The sequence below is a fragment of the Miniopterus schreibersii genome (genome assembly GCF_964146895.1).
Source record: "Miniopterus schreibersii genome assembly, chromosome: 6".
In the NCBI taxonomy this organism is placed as follows: domain Eukaryota; kingdom Metazoa; phylum Chordata; class Mammalia; order Chiroptera; family Miniopteridae; genus Miniopterus; species Miniopterus schreibersii.
The window spans coordinates 14639523-14654278 of record NC_138107.1 but is presented as its reverse complement, the minus strand read 5'-3'; the positions used below and the strand labels follow the sequence as shown (position 1 = coordinate 14654278).

Below are 14756 nucleotides of genomic sequence, written 5' to 3'. Positions count from 1 at the left end.
AGGCCTGTGTGGGCCTCATGGTCACAGCTGTCACCATCGAGAGACAGACAGAGGGGGAGGTGAAACAGGTATCTCTTACCCTAAAGCAAAACACACAAAACTCTAATGGCGTTGGGATGCTTAGGGAGGGAGAAATCTCTACAGTCATTGGCCAACAGCTTCCCCCTGCCCTGACAAACTGGACTCTCTCTAATCCCCAGGAAAATAAATTAAAAGACCAAATGTTATTAATCAATTAATAATGGAGCAGGTGCTGTTTGGCTTCTGCCTCTCTACTAGACTGCAGTTCTAAAGAGTCTGCTTCAGTCCCTCAGAACAAAATGGCCATTTCCAATGCCAACCACAGGGAACTAGCAAGCGTCTAGAACAGTGCCTGACACATAAATTTGTTGAATGCCTCTTGAATGAATGCTGGATTTTCCTCTTTGGCACTCTTGCCTTCTTTCCTCAGCTTGGAAACACACACACACACACACACACACACAAAGTTCAATCCACGCCTGTTCACTGCAACTCCATTTGTACCCAACTTTGTAAAATTAATAAAATTAACAATTACTGTTACAATATAGATTTCTGGAGGGCAGGGATTTTTGCTAATTTTATTACTAACGTACCTTAAGCTCCTGAAACAATGCCTGGCGCATACTAGGCTCTCAATGAGTATTCGTTTAATGCCGAATGAACTGAGGGCCTACAAGCATCCCCTTCACAATCATTTCCACAATGGCTGCAGAGGCTGTCTTGAGTCCTCCCACCACCAGGGGGCGCTGCAGGAAACGCCCAGCTGCCTTCTCACGCCACCTAATATCCCCGAGGTGCCCTTTGACCCCGTGAAGGCTCTGCCCCCAGTTAAGATGGCGGCGTCGGTGGTAGCTGCAGGTGGCGGACTGCGGCGGGCCCTTCGCAGGTCGCCCTCGTGGCGGGGCCCCAGCCGTCGGCCGCTCTCATCCGAGCCCCCTCCAGCCCCGGCGGCGGCCGTGCGTGACGCCTTCCTGAGCTTCTTTCGGGACCGCCACGGCCACCGCCTCGTGCCGTCCGCTTCCGTGCGGCCCCGCGGCGACCCCAGCTTACTTTTCGTCAACGCCGGCATGAACCAGGTGGGGGCGGGGTTTGTGACCTTCGCGAGAGAAAGGCGCTACGGGATTGGGCCAAAGAAGCAAGGGGCGGAGCTCATAGCTTTGCGGGGAAAGAGGCTATGGTTGGGCCTCAGGGGCTGGGGAAGACTCGGCCTGGGAACTTCTAGGTTTGGAATTGAGTTTTAGGCCCAGAAATGGTGGGTGTGGAGCCCTGTGGGGGCAGGCTGGTGGAGGAAGTCTGGCTTCATTTATTCATTCTTTGAATGAATAAAGATAGCATTCATTACTTGAATGTGGTGTTGAGCACATACTATATGCTAGACTATGTTCTCTAACCTTTGACTTTGAGCACTGATTACCCTCCCTCGACTTGGTTGTGTTCATCTGTAAAATGGGGGGGGGGGGCAGAGGGGGAATTGGCTCACCTTAGAGGCTAAGGTTTAACCAATTTAATAGGGATTTAAGATCCCTATTAAATGCTGACATTGTTAGGCATGCCCAGTGCCCTGTGGTCTCAGTTTTTTTTGTTTTTTACTTGTTTTGTGTGTTTTTTTTTAAATCTATCTTTATTGATTTCAGGAGAGGAAATGAGAGGGGGAGAGAGAGAGAGATAGAAACATCAGTGATGAGAGAGTCGCCATTGATCGGCTGCCTCCTGCACGCCCCTGACTGGGGATCGAGCCCACAACCCGGACATGTGCCCTGACCAGGAATCAAACCCCAGTCGCCTGGATCCTAAGTCAAGGTTCAACCATTGAGCCTTGCCCGGCTGGGCTGTTTTTTGTTTTTTAAATATATCTTTATTAATTTCAGGGAGAGAGAGAGATAGAAACATCAATGATGAGAGAGTCGTCATCGATCGGCTGCCTCCTGCACGCCCCCAGCTGGGAATGGAGCCCGCAACCCGGGTATGTGCCCTGACCGGGAATCGAACCGTGATCTTCTGGATCCTAGGTCGATGCTCAACCGCTGAGCCACTCCCTACTGGGCGTGGTCTCAGTTTTGTACCCTGAAATTATTGGGTGTGGCTGAAGAAGCTGAGATGGAGGATGCAGCCATTCATTGTCCCATTTCCAGCCACCAACCCATTCCTCCTCCTTTTATCTTGCCTGTTACACTAGCAGAGGATCTCTGTTTCATGATTTTTCCCCCCATGTCTGACCTACACACACACTAGAGATGGATGCCCCTGGGCTCCCAGGTTGCCTCCTTGGCCAAGACCACACTGCACATTCAGGGGCACAGTAAGCCTTCAGTCTGAACAGCCATCTCTGACCTCATTCCCCATATTTCTCTTCTAATGAGGGACTGGGATATCCCTCTGCCCACTTCTTCACATGTTCCAGTTCAAGCCAATCTTCCTGGGCACTGTGGATCCACGAAGTGAGATGGCAGGCTTCCGACGTGTGGCCAACAGCCAGAAATGTGTGAGGGCTGGAGGACGCCACAACGACCTAGAGGATGTGGGCCGAGACCTTTCTCACCATACCTTCTTTGAGATGCTTGGCAATTGGGCATTTGGGGGTGAATATTTTAAGGTGAGTCTCCAGGAAGTCCTGAAGTTAGGAAAGGGTCCGAGGTCAACCAAGAAGGGCGTTAAGATTAATCCTCTCACCTCCTAGAGTTGGCCTAGGCAGACGCATACCAGACGCAGAGGCAAAGTGCAGGATGTGTAATAGGAGTGTCTCATCTCCCGAATAGGATTGTAAGCTCCTTGATGGCCAGGACTGTGCCTCCTCCCTAATGACTGGTCAATGATTGTATGAATAAGTAGACAGCAATACTAAAACGCATGAGCTAAAAACCATCCCAGGCAAGAGTGGTTAGAGGATTTCATGGAGAAGGTAGGATTTGAAAGAAAGGCGGATTTAAAACAGGGACGAAGCTTTTCGGGCCGGAAAAACCTCAGAGGAGTGATCATGGCTTGTTTTAGAAACAGGGTGGAAACACAGTGGAAATGGTTTTGTCTTAAGCTGAGAGCTGAGCTCATGTGGCTTGATTGATGCTTCAGTGGGGCTTCTTACCCATCTTCCTCTTCCCTCCCCATGTGGGTTTCCACTGCAGGAGGAGGCTTGCAGCATGGCCTGGGAACTGCTGACTCGGGTCTATGGGATCCCCAAGGACAGGCTATGGGTCTCCTACTTTGGTGGTGACCCCAAGGCAGGGCTGGACCCAGACCTGGAGAGCAGGGACATCTGGCTCAGCTTAGGGTAAGCTCACCCTCCCTAATGTCCACTCCTGGAGGGCAGGAGGCCTGGAAAATAGAGACTACCAGCATGGCCCTCAGCATATCCCAGGAGACTGTGGGGTCAGTCCTGTTCCTCCTCTTGCTCAGCTTGATGGAGAGGCTCTCATGGCAGAGAGGGTCTAGCTTCTGGGTTTGTCTGTCTCCTCAGCACCCAACTGGCTTTCTTTCCAGGGTACCTGCCAGCCGTGTGCTTTCCTTTGGACCACAGGAGAACTTCTGGGAGATGGGGGATACTGGCCCTTGTGGGCCCTGTACTGAGATCCACTATGACCTGGCTGGTGGGGTAGGAGCCCCCCAGCTAGTGGAGCTTTGGAATCTGGTCTTCATGCAGCACAACAGGTAATGGGATGCCAAAGCAGGAGAATCGCTGCTGGAAGTGAGAAAGATAGCAGTCAGGAGACTTTGATCCATTTCTTTTAAAAACACACTTAAATGGCACTTACTACGTGCTAGGCATGTTTCTAAACACTTCAAATAATAACTGATTTAATCCCAGTCTTTGCCCATAACAGTTTAAACTAGTCACAGCTGTCCTCTGGCCTCTGCTGTCTTATCAAATGATGGAGTTAAACTTGATGATCTCTAAAATTTTCTTCCAGCCTTGACATGCCTCTTTCTAAGGGCAAAAAATTCTGTCCCATAAAGGGGATGTCTGGGTCCAGGCAGGGGCCCAAGGGTGGGATGAGGGCAGAGATCACCCTTTATGAGAAAGGACAGGACTTAAGACCATCACTGTCTGTGTTTGAGAGAGGGGTGGGGGGATTATACTGCCTCTAGTTCCTCCCTCTGTCAGACCTCTCCTAATTCCTCAACTCCGCTTGAGCATCTGCCTCACACCTGTAATCCTGTGCGGGGTCTTACCTTGCTCACCTTCCCTGGCCAGAGAGGCAAATGGAAGTCTGCAGCCCCTGCCCCAGCGGCACGTGGACACGGGAATGGGCCTGGAAAGGCTGGTAGCTGTGCTACAAGGCAGACGCTCCACCTACGACACGGACCTCTTTTCCCCGCTGCTCAATGCTATACACCAGGTGAGCCTGCCTCTTCCCTTCCAGAAGCCTCTCTGGCCTGCTCATCACCAGTGCTTTTGGAAACTGGTCTTCATGTAACACAGCAGGTAATGGGGTGCTAAAGCAGGATGATACCCTGGCTGGAAGTGAAAAAGGGAGCAGCTAGGAGAGTGGTGGCAGCTATACTTCTAGGAGTTGGCTGACTGTCAGTTTGGGGCAGTGGAGGTGACCAGGCTATATGTCTGTCATCCTCCAGCAGGCTAGCTTGGACTTGTTCACATCACAACTCAGCAGGGTTCCAAGAAGGAGAGGAGAAGCACACAAGGCCTCTTGAGGCCTAGGCTCAGAACAGTGTCATTTCCACCACATTCTGTTGACCAAAGCAAGTCGCAGGCTGGCCCAGATTCAAGAGATGGAGAAATAGATTCTCTCTCTTGATGGAAAGCAACTGTAAAGTCACATTGCTAAGTGTCATGCACACAGATAGGGAAGGATTGTGGCCATTTTTGCAAACAGTCTATCCCAGAGAGGAAAGCTAGAGTCCAGTCTTACAGAACTAGAAGTCCCAAGTAGGGCTTTTATTCTAATGTGGTGAGCAGGGCTTTAAGTGGGGAGGAGCATGATCTGACTGACACTTTTAAAAGACCACTCCTGTTGCTGTGTGGAGGATGGGCTGGAGGGAGATGAGTAGAAGCTGAGAAACCAATTGGGAGGCTGTTTTATACTCCAGGAAAGAGATGATAGGGCATGGCTTAGGCTAGCAGTAGCGGAAGTAGAGAAAAGTTGATTGATTTGAGAAATCTCATGGCGGTAGAAGCAAAGGCCCCACTGATGGATTGGATGGGGAGGGGAAAGAGAAGGCTGGCTCCCAAGTGTTTGACTTGAGCAATGAGTTGAACTGTAGGACTATTTGTTCAGAGGGGGCAGCTTCAGGAAGAGACAGGTCTGGAGCTGCATGAATCTAGCACTCTGCTCTGGAGCACATGTACACACAGCTTATACCGTCCCTGTCTGCCCCCCATAAAGCCTGTAGAGGCAGGTGTAATGGAGAGCTCCTGGAGTCAGGCAGGCCTGATTCAAAGCTCCAATCTGCTCCCAATGAGTTGTGTGGCACCTAGAGCCTCTGAGCCTCTGTTTCCTCTTAAAACGAGCATAGTAATACCTCCCAGAACAGGATGTTTTGGGGATTCGACATCATGTCATCCAAATACCCATACAGTTCTGATAGTAGAAGTTCAGTAAATGACCACACCTGTGATTATTGTTAGTATGAATGTGGGCCCCTTGCGGGCAGTCACTGACTCCCACTCATCTTTGAAGCGTCTTCAGCCAGGCCATTCCGATGTAGTTGACGTTAGGGGTGATAAAGAGCATCCCACCTGGGCCAGGTCAGGCAGGGCCAGCAGCCATGTCTTCTCTCCTGCTTTCTAGGGTTGTGGGGCACCCCCTTACTTGGGCCGGGTAGGGGCAGCAGATGAAGGCCGCACAGATATGGCATACCGTGTGGTGGCTGATCACATTCGCACACTCAGTGTCTGCATCGCTGATGGCGTCTCCCCTGGAATGTCAGGCGCCCCGTGAGTCTGAAAGGACTGCGGAGAGGGGCAGGAGCAGCTGGGGCTTGCAGGGGAGAGGAGGGAACAGATGAGAGGTGGGTCTGCTTGAGATGGCAGGAGGAGCTGGGGAAGGGAAAGGGCTTCAGGATGGGAGCACACACTGGACCTTGCCCTCCCCACTCCCCATACTGCTGACCAGGGGCTGGTAGGGGTTTATATCTGTCTCTGAACCCCTCTAGGCTGGTTCTTCGTCGGATCCTTCGTCGAGCCGTGCGGTTCTCTACAGAGGTGTTGCGGGCACCACCTGGCTTCCTTGGCAGCCTGGTACCGATAGTGGTGGAGATACTGGTAAGGACAGAGCTTCCTCACGCCTCTGGGCCTCCCTGGGCACTCACGGAGCCTGCCGCTGAGCCCAGGCAGTGCCCCCAGCCTGGGCTTGCCACCCTAAATGTCTACCCCAGTGTCCTATCAGAAGCTGAGAAAGCTGGACTTGCTTACAAAAAGCAGGGAGCCTTCAGGAGGCTTCCTTGCCCAGGCTGTTAAACATTTGACCTTGGAACCCCTTCTGCCTGTGCCCCACCCCACTGGGAAACTGATTCCCATTTGGGTCCCTCCCCTGTCCATCAGCCCTCTGAGCCTCCGGAACAGGTGTCCTCAGAGAGGCCCAGGGTGTGGAGGTGGAGAGCAGACTGGCTGTCTTTCACACCTCCTCAGCCCTCGTTACCTCCTCCAGGGAGACACTTACCCAGAACTGCAGAAGAACTCAGCCCAGGTACTGGATTCGGATGGGGAGGGACGGGCTGACAAGAGAGTAGTGGAGAGGCTCTCGCTGCAGTTCTGTCCCGCCCCTGGTTCAGATCGCTAACCTGGTGTCGGAGGACGAGGCAGCCTTCCTGGCCTCCCTGCAGCGGGGTCGGCGGATCATCGATCGGACTCTGAGGCGCCTGGGACCTTCTGATGTGTTCCCTGGTGAGTGGGGTGCCTTGCCAAGGCATGAGCCCCTCAGGAGAGCCAGGGCAGGTGGAGGAGGGAGCTCTGGGCCAGGCCTGTGCCTCACATCCACCCCCACCTCTCATGTCCCTCTCCCTATACTCTTTGCAACACCCACTTCTCTATGGTGGAAACACCACCCTGCTTCTCCCCATTTCCCCACTTCCTCACTGCCCAGTTGGCCCTGCCTCAGTCTCTGCTTTCTAAGACTGGCTTTATGCCTAGAATGAGCTTCCCTCCTACTCTGAAATGACGGTTGCCAAGGGAGTACCCTGGGCTACCCTCAGCTCTGGTCTTGGAGCATGAAGCCTAAAGGTGATTCCTGTCCTGGGCCAACCCAGTGTGGGGAGAGGGCACTTGTGCTTGGCCCCTGGTGAGGTTAGAAAAGCCCTGGCCCTTCTCCCTCACTTCTCCCCATCCCCACCCCCATCTTGCCCCTCCCCGCTCAAAACCCCTTGTTTTCCTTCCAAAAAGCCGAAGTGGCCTGGTCCTTGTCAATGTCTGGGGACCTGGGGCTCCCCTTGGACCTAGTAGAGCTGATGCTGGAGGAGAAAGGGGTGCAGCTGGACTCTGCTGGGCTGGCACGGCTGGCCCAGGAGGAGGCCCAGGTAACAGGCTGGGGCACCCCCACCAGGGTTCCTTTGGGACAGTCAGCCCATTCCCCACCGCTGAGTTCCTGGGGGAGGATCTGCGGCTATTGAGGAAAACAGGAGGCTGAGCTAGGTCTGTCCTTCACTTCAGGTCCCTCCCACAGCCCATAGAAAGGAACACTAGTGCAGTAGGCTAAACAGAGGAATGGAAGGGGAGAGGCCAGCACAGCATCCTGGGAGGCATCTCCAGGGGCAGAATTTGGTGAGAGAGCCCTGATCCTGAGACCCCGCACAATGGGCGGTTCACCAGCCAACCCAGGGTCTCTAGCAGCCAGCCAAACCCTGAGCGCTTATTCCAGAGGGGCCTGCAGGGTCCACAGAGCAGTGTGGCAGGGGCAGGGCTCTTTGGAGGCTCAAGGCCCCTTGCACTCTCCATGCACCCCTTCTGTACACACACACACATACCCGTCCTGCAGCACCGGACCCAGCAGGCTGAGTCAGTTGAGGAGCAGGGACTAAGGCTTGACATCCATGCGCTGGGGGAGCTACAGCGCCGAGGACTACCCCCAACTGATGACACCCCCAAGTACAACTACTGCCTTCAACCCAGCGGGGGTTATGGTGAGAGGCTGGACTGAGGCCACAGGCTTGCCTGACCGTGATTGGGAGGGATGGGCAGATGGTTGCCCTACGTATTCCCCGTGGGAGCCACCAGGGGTTGCTGTGGCCCTAAGCTGGACTTGCCACTCCCCAGCCAGGTGCCTGTTGGCTTCAAGTAAGGCACAGACCCACCTGTACGTCTCAAACCCCTGCCTAGCACTGACAACCATTATTTGCCTTGGCAGAGTTTGGCACCTGCGAGGCCCAGGTGCTCCAGCTGTACACAGAGGACGGAACGGCCGTTGCCTCCGTGGGGAAAGGCCAGCGCTGTGGCCTCCTCTTAGACAGAACCAACTTCTATGCTGAACAGGGAGGTCAGGCCTCAGACCGAGGCTACCTGGTGCGGGTGGGGCAGCAGGTGAGCCACACACACACACAGGGTAACTTCTGCAGGAGGCAGACCTGAGCGGGAAACGGAGCCAAGGGGAGGGAAAGGCTACAGGTAGTCACTTTTAGCACCTTGGCCCCTGACCTTCCCCAGGATGTGCTGTTCCCAGTGGCTCGGGCCCATGCCTGTGGAGGCTTCATCCTACATGAGGCTGTGGCTCCTGAGTGCCTGAAGGTGGGGGACCGGGTGCAGCTGCATGTGGATAAGGTAAGGACGCCACCCCTGCTGTTCTTGATATCCTGCAACCCCTTTACTCTTTCCACCCCCCACTATCACCCAGAACCCTGGGTGACAAAAGCATTTCAGGCCTGGCGTCTGGGCTGCATGGAGAAGCACACGGCCATCCACCTGCTAAACTGGGCACTGCGGCAGGCCCTGGGCCCTGGCACAGAACAGCGAGGCTCCCATCTCAATCCCGAGCGGCTACGTTTTGACGTGGCCACCCAGGTGAGCAGGGCACAGAAAGGCAGGCTCAAAGTGAAAAAGCCTGGTGGTGTGGGGTGTCTGGCCAGTCTGAGGGCCTGGTCTCCCTGTCATTCAGTCAGTATGGGAACTTGGGTGTGTGTCTTCCCATTAGGCTCTCCTGCACAGCAGGGGATCAGCTAGGCAGTGTCTGGAGTCCTCCCTTCACCCCAGCCACCCATCTTCCTTGTTCCTGCTGTCACCCAAGCCATTCTTGTGCAAAGGAGCTGCTCTTTCCCTTCTCTGCCACCATTTCCCTCCTCTCTATGCATATCTGGCTCAATATTTCCTCTAGGAAGCACTCACTGGCTAAATCCCATTCCACCTGACTACTTCCTGCTCCACCGTCTCCCTCGTCCTGTACTTCTCTTCCATTGGGCTGCCCCTTGTCATAAGCCCCTTGAGTACAGAACCTCCATTTTCTGCTTTAATCCTCACTCGATATGTTTATTGATTTTAGAGGAAGGGGGTGAGAGAGGAAGAGAGAAACGTCGATGTGAGAGAAAAGAGAAACATTCATTGGTTGCCTCCGTACACAGCCCTATGGGGTATCCAACCTGCAACCTAGGTATGTGCCCTGACCCGGAATTGAACCCGCTGACTTTTTTGGTGTATGGGACGATGCTCCAACCAGCTGAGCCACCCGGCCAGGGTTCTCCATCTACTTTTAATGCCTAATGAAAGGCCTGCAGCTTTCAATAGGCCCAACTCCCAGGTAGCTTTCTAAAGAAAAGAATTGTTTGCTCCACAAATGTTTATTGAGCACCTATTAGGTTCTAGCTAGAACCTGGGGGTAGTTCAGTGAACAGTGACTGCTTCTTAATGCGTCAGCTGTAGGCATGGGGCTGACTGCCAATCAGTCTGTCCCTTTCCCTCCCATCTACCAGGCCCCGTTGACCCCAGAGCAGCTCCGGGCAGTGGAGAGCACTGTGCAGGAGGTCGTGAGGCAGGATGAGGCCGTGTACATGGAGGAGGTAGCCCTGGCACGCACTGCCCATGTCCCTGGTCTGCGCTGTCTGGATGAGGTGAGTTGGGGGAGCCCCCTTGGTGGTGATCACCTTCCCCCCACAGGCCTGTTAACAGACCTGTCCTCTCACCCACAGGTGTACCCAGATCCGGTGCGGGTTGTGTCAGTGGGAGTGCCTGTGGCCCATGCACTGGACCCAGCCTCTCAAGCTGCACTGCAGACTTCTGTGGAGCTGTGCTGTGGGACGTGAGTCGCCCCCTTCTGCCTACCTTTGCCTGGGGCTGGATCCTCACCCTTCCTTGATTTGGAGCTCAGGCTGCTCTTTCTCTTCCATAACCCCCTGACTTCTTCCTCCCTGCCTCTGCCCACAGGCACTTGCTGCGCACGGGGGCTGTAGGGGACCTGGTCATCATTGGAGAGCGCCAACTCGCCAAGGGCATCACCCGTCTGCTGGCCATCACTGGGGAGCAGGCCCAGCAGGTTGAGCACTTCAGCAGGGCACAGGAGACTGCTGAGTGTGGATGGGGGCAGGGGCCACATACAGTTGATACTCTCGGGCTGGGGGATGCCCAGCAGCAGAACCAGTGTTCCTACATGTGCACTGCTAGCAGCTGGCAGCTGTTATGTTTATTTGGTGCCTTGATTGGTACTGATTGTTAAATATTTCTAATTTGGCCTTGAGCATCAATAGGTTGAGAGCCTCGAAAGTAAGCCAAGCAGCCCTAACCATCCTGTTCCCTCCCTGCAGGCCCGAGAAGTGGGCCAGAGCCTGGCCCAGGAGGTGGAAGCAGCTGCAGAGCGGCTGAATCGGGGCAGCCAGGATGCGGTGGAGACTCAGCGGCTGTCCAAGGACATGGGAAAACTCATTGATGTGAGGGTCATGCCCACCATGAAGCTGCACACACAAATATGTGTCCTGGTCCTTTGCCCTTCCCCATGCCTCTCTGAACCCTTCCAGTCTCTCCCCAGCATTCCTGTTGGACTCCAGCTGGCCTCAGTGTTTGTTTGTCATTTGTCTGCAGGGTGGGATGTGGTAGGTGTGGTCTCTTCCCTGGCCCTGCTGATCCCTGCCTCAAAGGCTGTGGCTCAGAGAGGGGCAAGGATGATGTGCTACTTCTGGCCATAGGCCGTGGACACCACTGTGATACCCCAGTGGCAACGGCGGGAGCTGCAGGCCACACTGAAGGCACTGCAGCGGCGTGCCAACACTGCTATTCGGAAGCTGGAAATAAGGCAGGTAGGAGGGGATTTGGCTGCACCCATGGGGGCAGATACCAGGCACACGCAACAAGGGTCAGAGACACTCTAGTAGGAACACAGAGGAGCCTCAGGCCTGGTGTGGGGATGGGTGCCAGCTCCCTCTCCTCCCAGCTGGACACCATCACCAGACCCCCACTTTGCCAAACTATCTTCCCAGCTCCGAAGCCTGGTTCAGGCCCTCCCTCCAGGAAGCTGACTGATTACTCCATTCAGCCCTAATTACTCCTTGACTGCATTCTCCTTCCTCCTGCCTCCTCTCATCCATCTGTACTTCTGCCTTAGTCCTTTCACCTTCAGTGACCTATTTGTCATGGCCTGGAGCTAACATGAAAGGGAGGAGGTGAGGAAGGAGAGGAAGGACTCACTGGAACCTAAAAGAAGGATACCATTTCAGGCAGGACCCCTGGCCCCCTCTGCACAAATCTGAAGACCTTTGCTAGGGGGGAGGAGAAAGGGAAAGGGAGGGGGTTCCTGGACTGGGGCTCAGTTCAGAAGTGGGAGCCAGCTGCCTTCTGGCCTGACCCCTATGCTGTCCTCCCTGTCCCACAGGCTGCACAGAAATCACAGGAGCTGCTGCAGCGGCACTCAGAGGGACCCCTGATTGTGGACACAGTTTCCACTGAGTCCCTCTCAGTGAGTATTGGGGTTGGGGGTAGCCACAGGGCCTGGGGAGGGGAAGTCCTGATGGGGAGGAAGCTGGGAGTTGGGGGGCTACAGGATCACCACCTGCCCTCCCTTGCCCAGGTGCTGGTGAAGGTGGTCCGGCAGCTGTGTGAGCAGGTGCCCAGCACGTCCGTGCTGCTACTCAGCCCCCAGCCCCTGGGGCATGTGCTGTGTGCCTGTCAGGTGGCCCAGGTGAGGGAAGTGGGAGAGCAGCCCCCACCCCGCCCATCTCTAGTCCAGCCCTCTGATTCCACTCTTTTTATTCCTCTCAGACAAGGGAGCCAAGGCTGGGTAGAGGCAATCTATGAAGACACCCCAGGACATAGATAGGGCCATCTTCTTGTCCCTTACCACCACACATCCCCACCAGAGAGGGTTCCATGAGATTCCCTGATTACCACCATCCCCCTCCAGGCTGCACATCCCTTGCAAACATGCATCAACTTCCACACACATTCCCAACCCAACCCTCACCTGTCTTCACCCCATTCCCCCATGTGCCTGGCTGGGGAGGGGGCTCTAGTCACCTTGACTCCACTCCCAAGGGTACATTGAGTGGATGGTGGCAGGGACGGCTGCTCTACAGTGCTGCCCCTTCTGTTTCTGTCCCCAGAGTGCCACGCCAGCTTTCACAGCAGAGGCCTGGGCGCTGGCTGTGTGCAGCCATATGGGGGGCAAGGCCTGGGGCTCCCGAGTGGTGGCCCAGGGCACTGGAAACACTACTGATTTGGAAGCTGCCCTCAGTACAGCCCGAGCCTATGCCCTCAACCAGCTCTGACCCAGGGACTCACATAGACTAAAGAGACTAACAGTTACTGGTCAGTTGCTGAATGTTGCAAGAACCAAACAGACAAAACTTCCTGAAGGAGCCCTGAAGGAACCAACAGAACCTCCCTAGAGGCTGAAGCAGAGGACTAGACGCTGGAGGCCCAGCAGCTGAGCTGAAGAGGGCCACCCTGGGCTGGGTCCTGCGTGGACACGGAGAAGTGGGCCCAGAGACACACCCACTAGGTGAATGTGGAAACATGGGCTGTCCTGGCTGTGACTGCTCATTAAAAAGTATTTCCCAGAGGAGAGGAAGTTCCAGAAGGTTTTTTTGCTTAAAAAGAGCAGACTTTCCCATCCTGGCATGGGTGCCCCATCACCAATCTGAGTCCTCACACTGGGCTGAAAGACCACCCAGTATCCACATCAAGGCCATCCTCATTGCCACAATGCTCGGTCAGGCTCTCTATGCCAGCCTGTCCTAGGCATCCAGAAAGGCCTCCTTGGCCACCAGGATCCAGAACTGTCACGTGAAAGTCACTATAGCAGGGCAGATTCTCTCTGTATCACTTAGTTCTTAAACAATAGCTTGTCTTACTGAAGGCCCTGGTGATTTGATGATAAAATGAGTAGCAGGTACTGGTCAGCTCCTGAGAATATAGTGAGAACCAAACGGACAAAACTTCCTGTCTTTGTGGAGCTTACTGCTAATGGGAAACGGGCAATAAAGAGAAAGAAGAGGGTGTCTGTCCATGATGAGGTCTGAAGAAAGCAGACTGGGGATCAGGATGGTGGGGTAGTGGTATTTCCGTGCTGAGAGGTGACACTTGGAAGAGCTGTCCAGGCTGAGGGAACCGCCAGTGCAGAGGCCCTGAGGGGGAGGAGGGCAGCACAGTCAGCTGGGAGAGTGGCAGGTAATGGGGTGAAAAGAGCAGGAACCAGAGGAACACTACTTTTTAAACAAGTTGCACAGCATCTATCCCACACCTGAGCTGAAGCTGAAAATTGGCAGCTCAGAGCAGGAGGAAGCCAAGGGATAAATAGAGGCAGCCCTGTTTCCCTACCAGAATGAATCTATCAAGGACCAAGTCAGATGCTGGAGCTCCACCTCTGTTCCCAAATCCTGAAAGACTTCAGGGAACCCATCTTTAAGTCAAAAACTCCCTGGCTGCCAAGTTCTGGGGCTGTTTAATTAAAAGTATTATAGCAGAGCAGGCCCTGCTAGCATCTTTTCCTGCATGATTTCTACTTTTGAGGCACCAGTGATCTGTTGGTAAATCACTGGTGAGGGCTTCAAAGGGACCTGAATCCCTGGTGCCTGGCCCTGACCACTTACTTGTTCAGCTCTGTGGAGTTGCAAAGCTTTGCCTCCAAATCTTGGCAACTGTAGTAGTAGTGGTGCTGATAAAGGCCCAGCCTTTTACACATGGATGCCAAGATGAGGCATGGTACCCCACTTTATTAATGAGTTAACCGAGTTTCTAAGATGTGAGCTTATCCAGGCTAACCAGCTAGTACTGTTGACCCTTGAACAACCCAGGGTTTGGGGTGCCAACCCCCCATGCAGTTGAAAATCCAGGCATAACTCAGATCAGTCCTGCATGTGCGGGCTCCCAGCCACACATCAAAAAGACATAATCATTAGCACAGCTGAAATTAAAGCTGAACTCCACCTCCTGTGAAATTTCCCACCTCCCTGGTTGCCTCTCCTCTCTTCTTTCTAGCCAACCCCCTGAAGCCAGTCATCCGTGCCCCTCAGGGACACCACATCCTGTCACTCAGGGCTGGGGGGAGGATACCACATCCTGTGACCCAGGGCTGGGGTGGGGGCATTGGCATCAGGCGTAGACTTGTGTGAAGGAGGCTGTGGAGGCTGGAACCTTCCTGCTCGGTGCCAGTCAGCCCGTTCACATCGTAGAGAAAGGTGGGGGTGCCACTCTGCAGGGACGCTGCAGCCCACAGCTCTGCCCCAGGGGAGTTCCAGCGACACCTGCAGGTGCCCTTCCACCCTCATCTTCCAGAAGGGACCCACTGCTAATGCTTCCCCGGGACCGTCCTAACATCCACCACCCCCACGCCCATTTCCACACCAAAGGTACCAGGAAGGAACCGCACTCCAGT

At 54.5% G+C, this 14756-nt stretch overlaps 1 protein-coding gene across 1 annotated transcript; it reads left to right on the top strand.

Moving 5' to 3' along the window:
* Positions 1–619: 619 nt before the first annotated feature.
* On the top strand, positions 620–12941 carry AARS2 (alanyl-tRNA synthetase 2, mitochondrial). The gene is made up of 22 exons (XM_081140899.1): positions 620–1100; positions 2426–2617; positions 3144–3289; positions 3499–3666; positions 4211–4355; positions 5766–5911; positions 6130–6238; positions 6624–6662; positions 6748–6859; positions 7355–7488; positions 7947–8091; positions 8316–8488; positions 8612–8725; positions 8825–8965; positions 9868–10005; positions 10084–10193; positions 10319–10427; positions 10696–10818; positions 11074–11184; positions 11757–11840; positions 11952–12062; positions 12484–12941. Exons 1-22 carry the CDS (start codon positions 660–662, stop codon positions 12646–12648), a joined length of 3156 nt encoding a protein of 1051 aa, XP_080997025.1. The 5' UTR covers positions 620–659; the 3' UTR covers positions 12649–12941.
* Positions 12942–14756: the final 1815 nt, after the last annotated feature.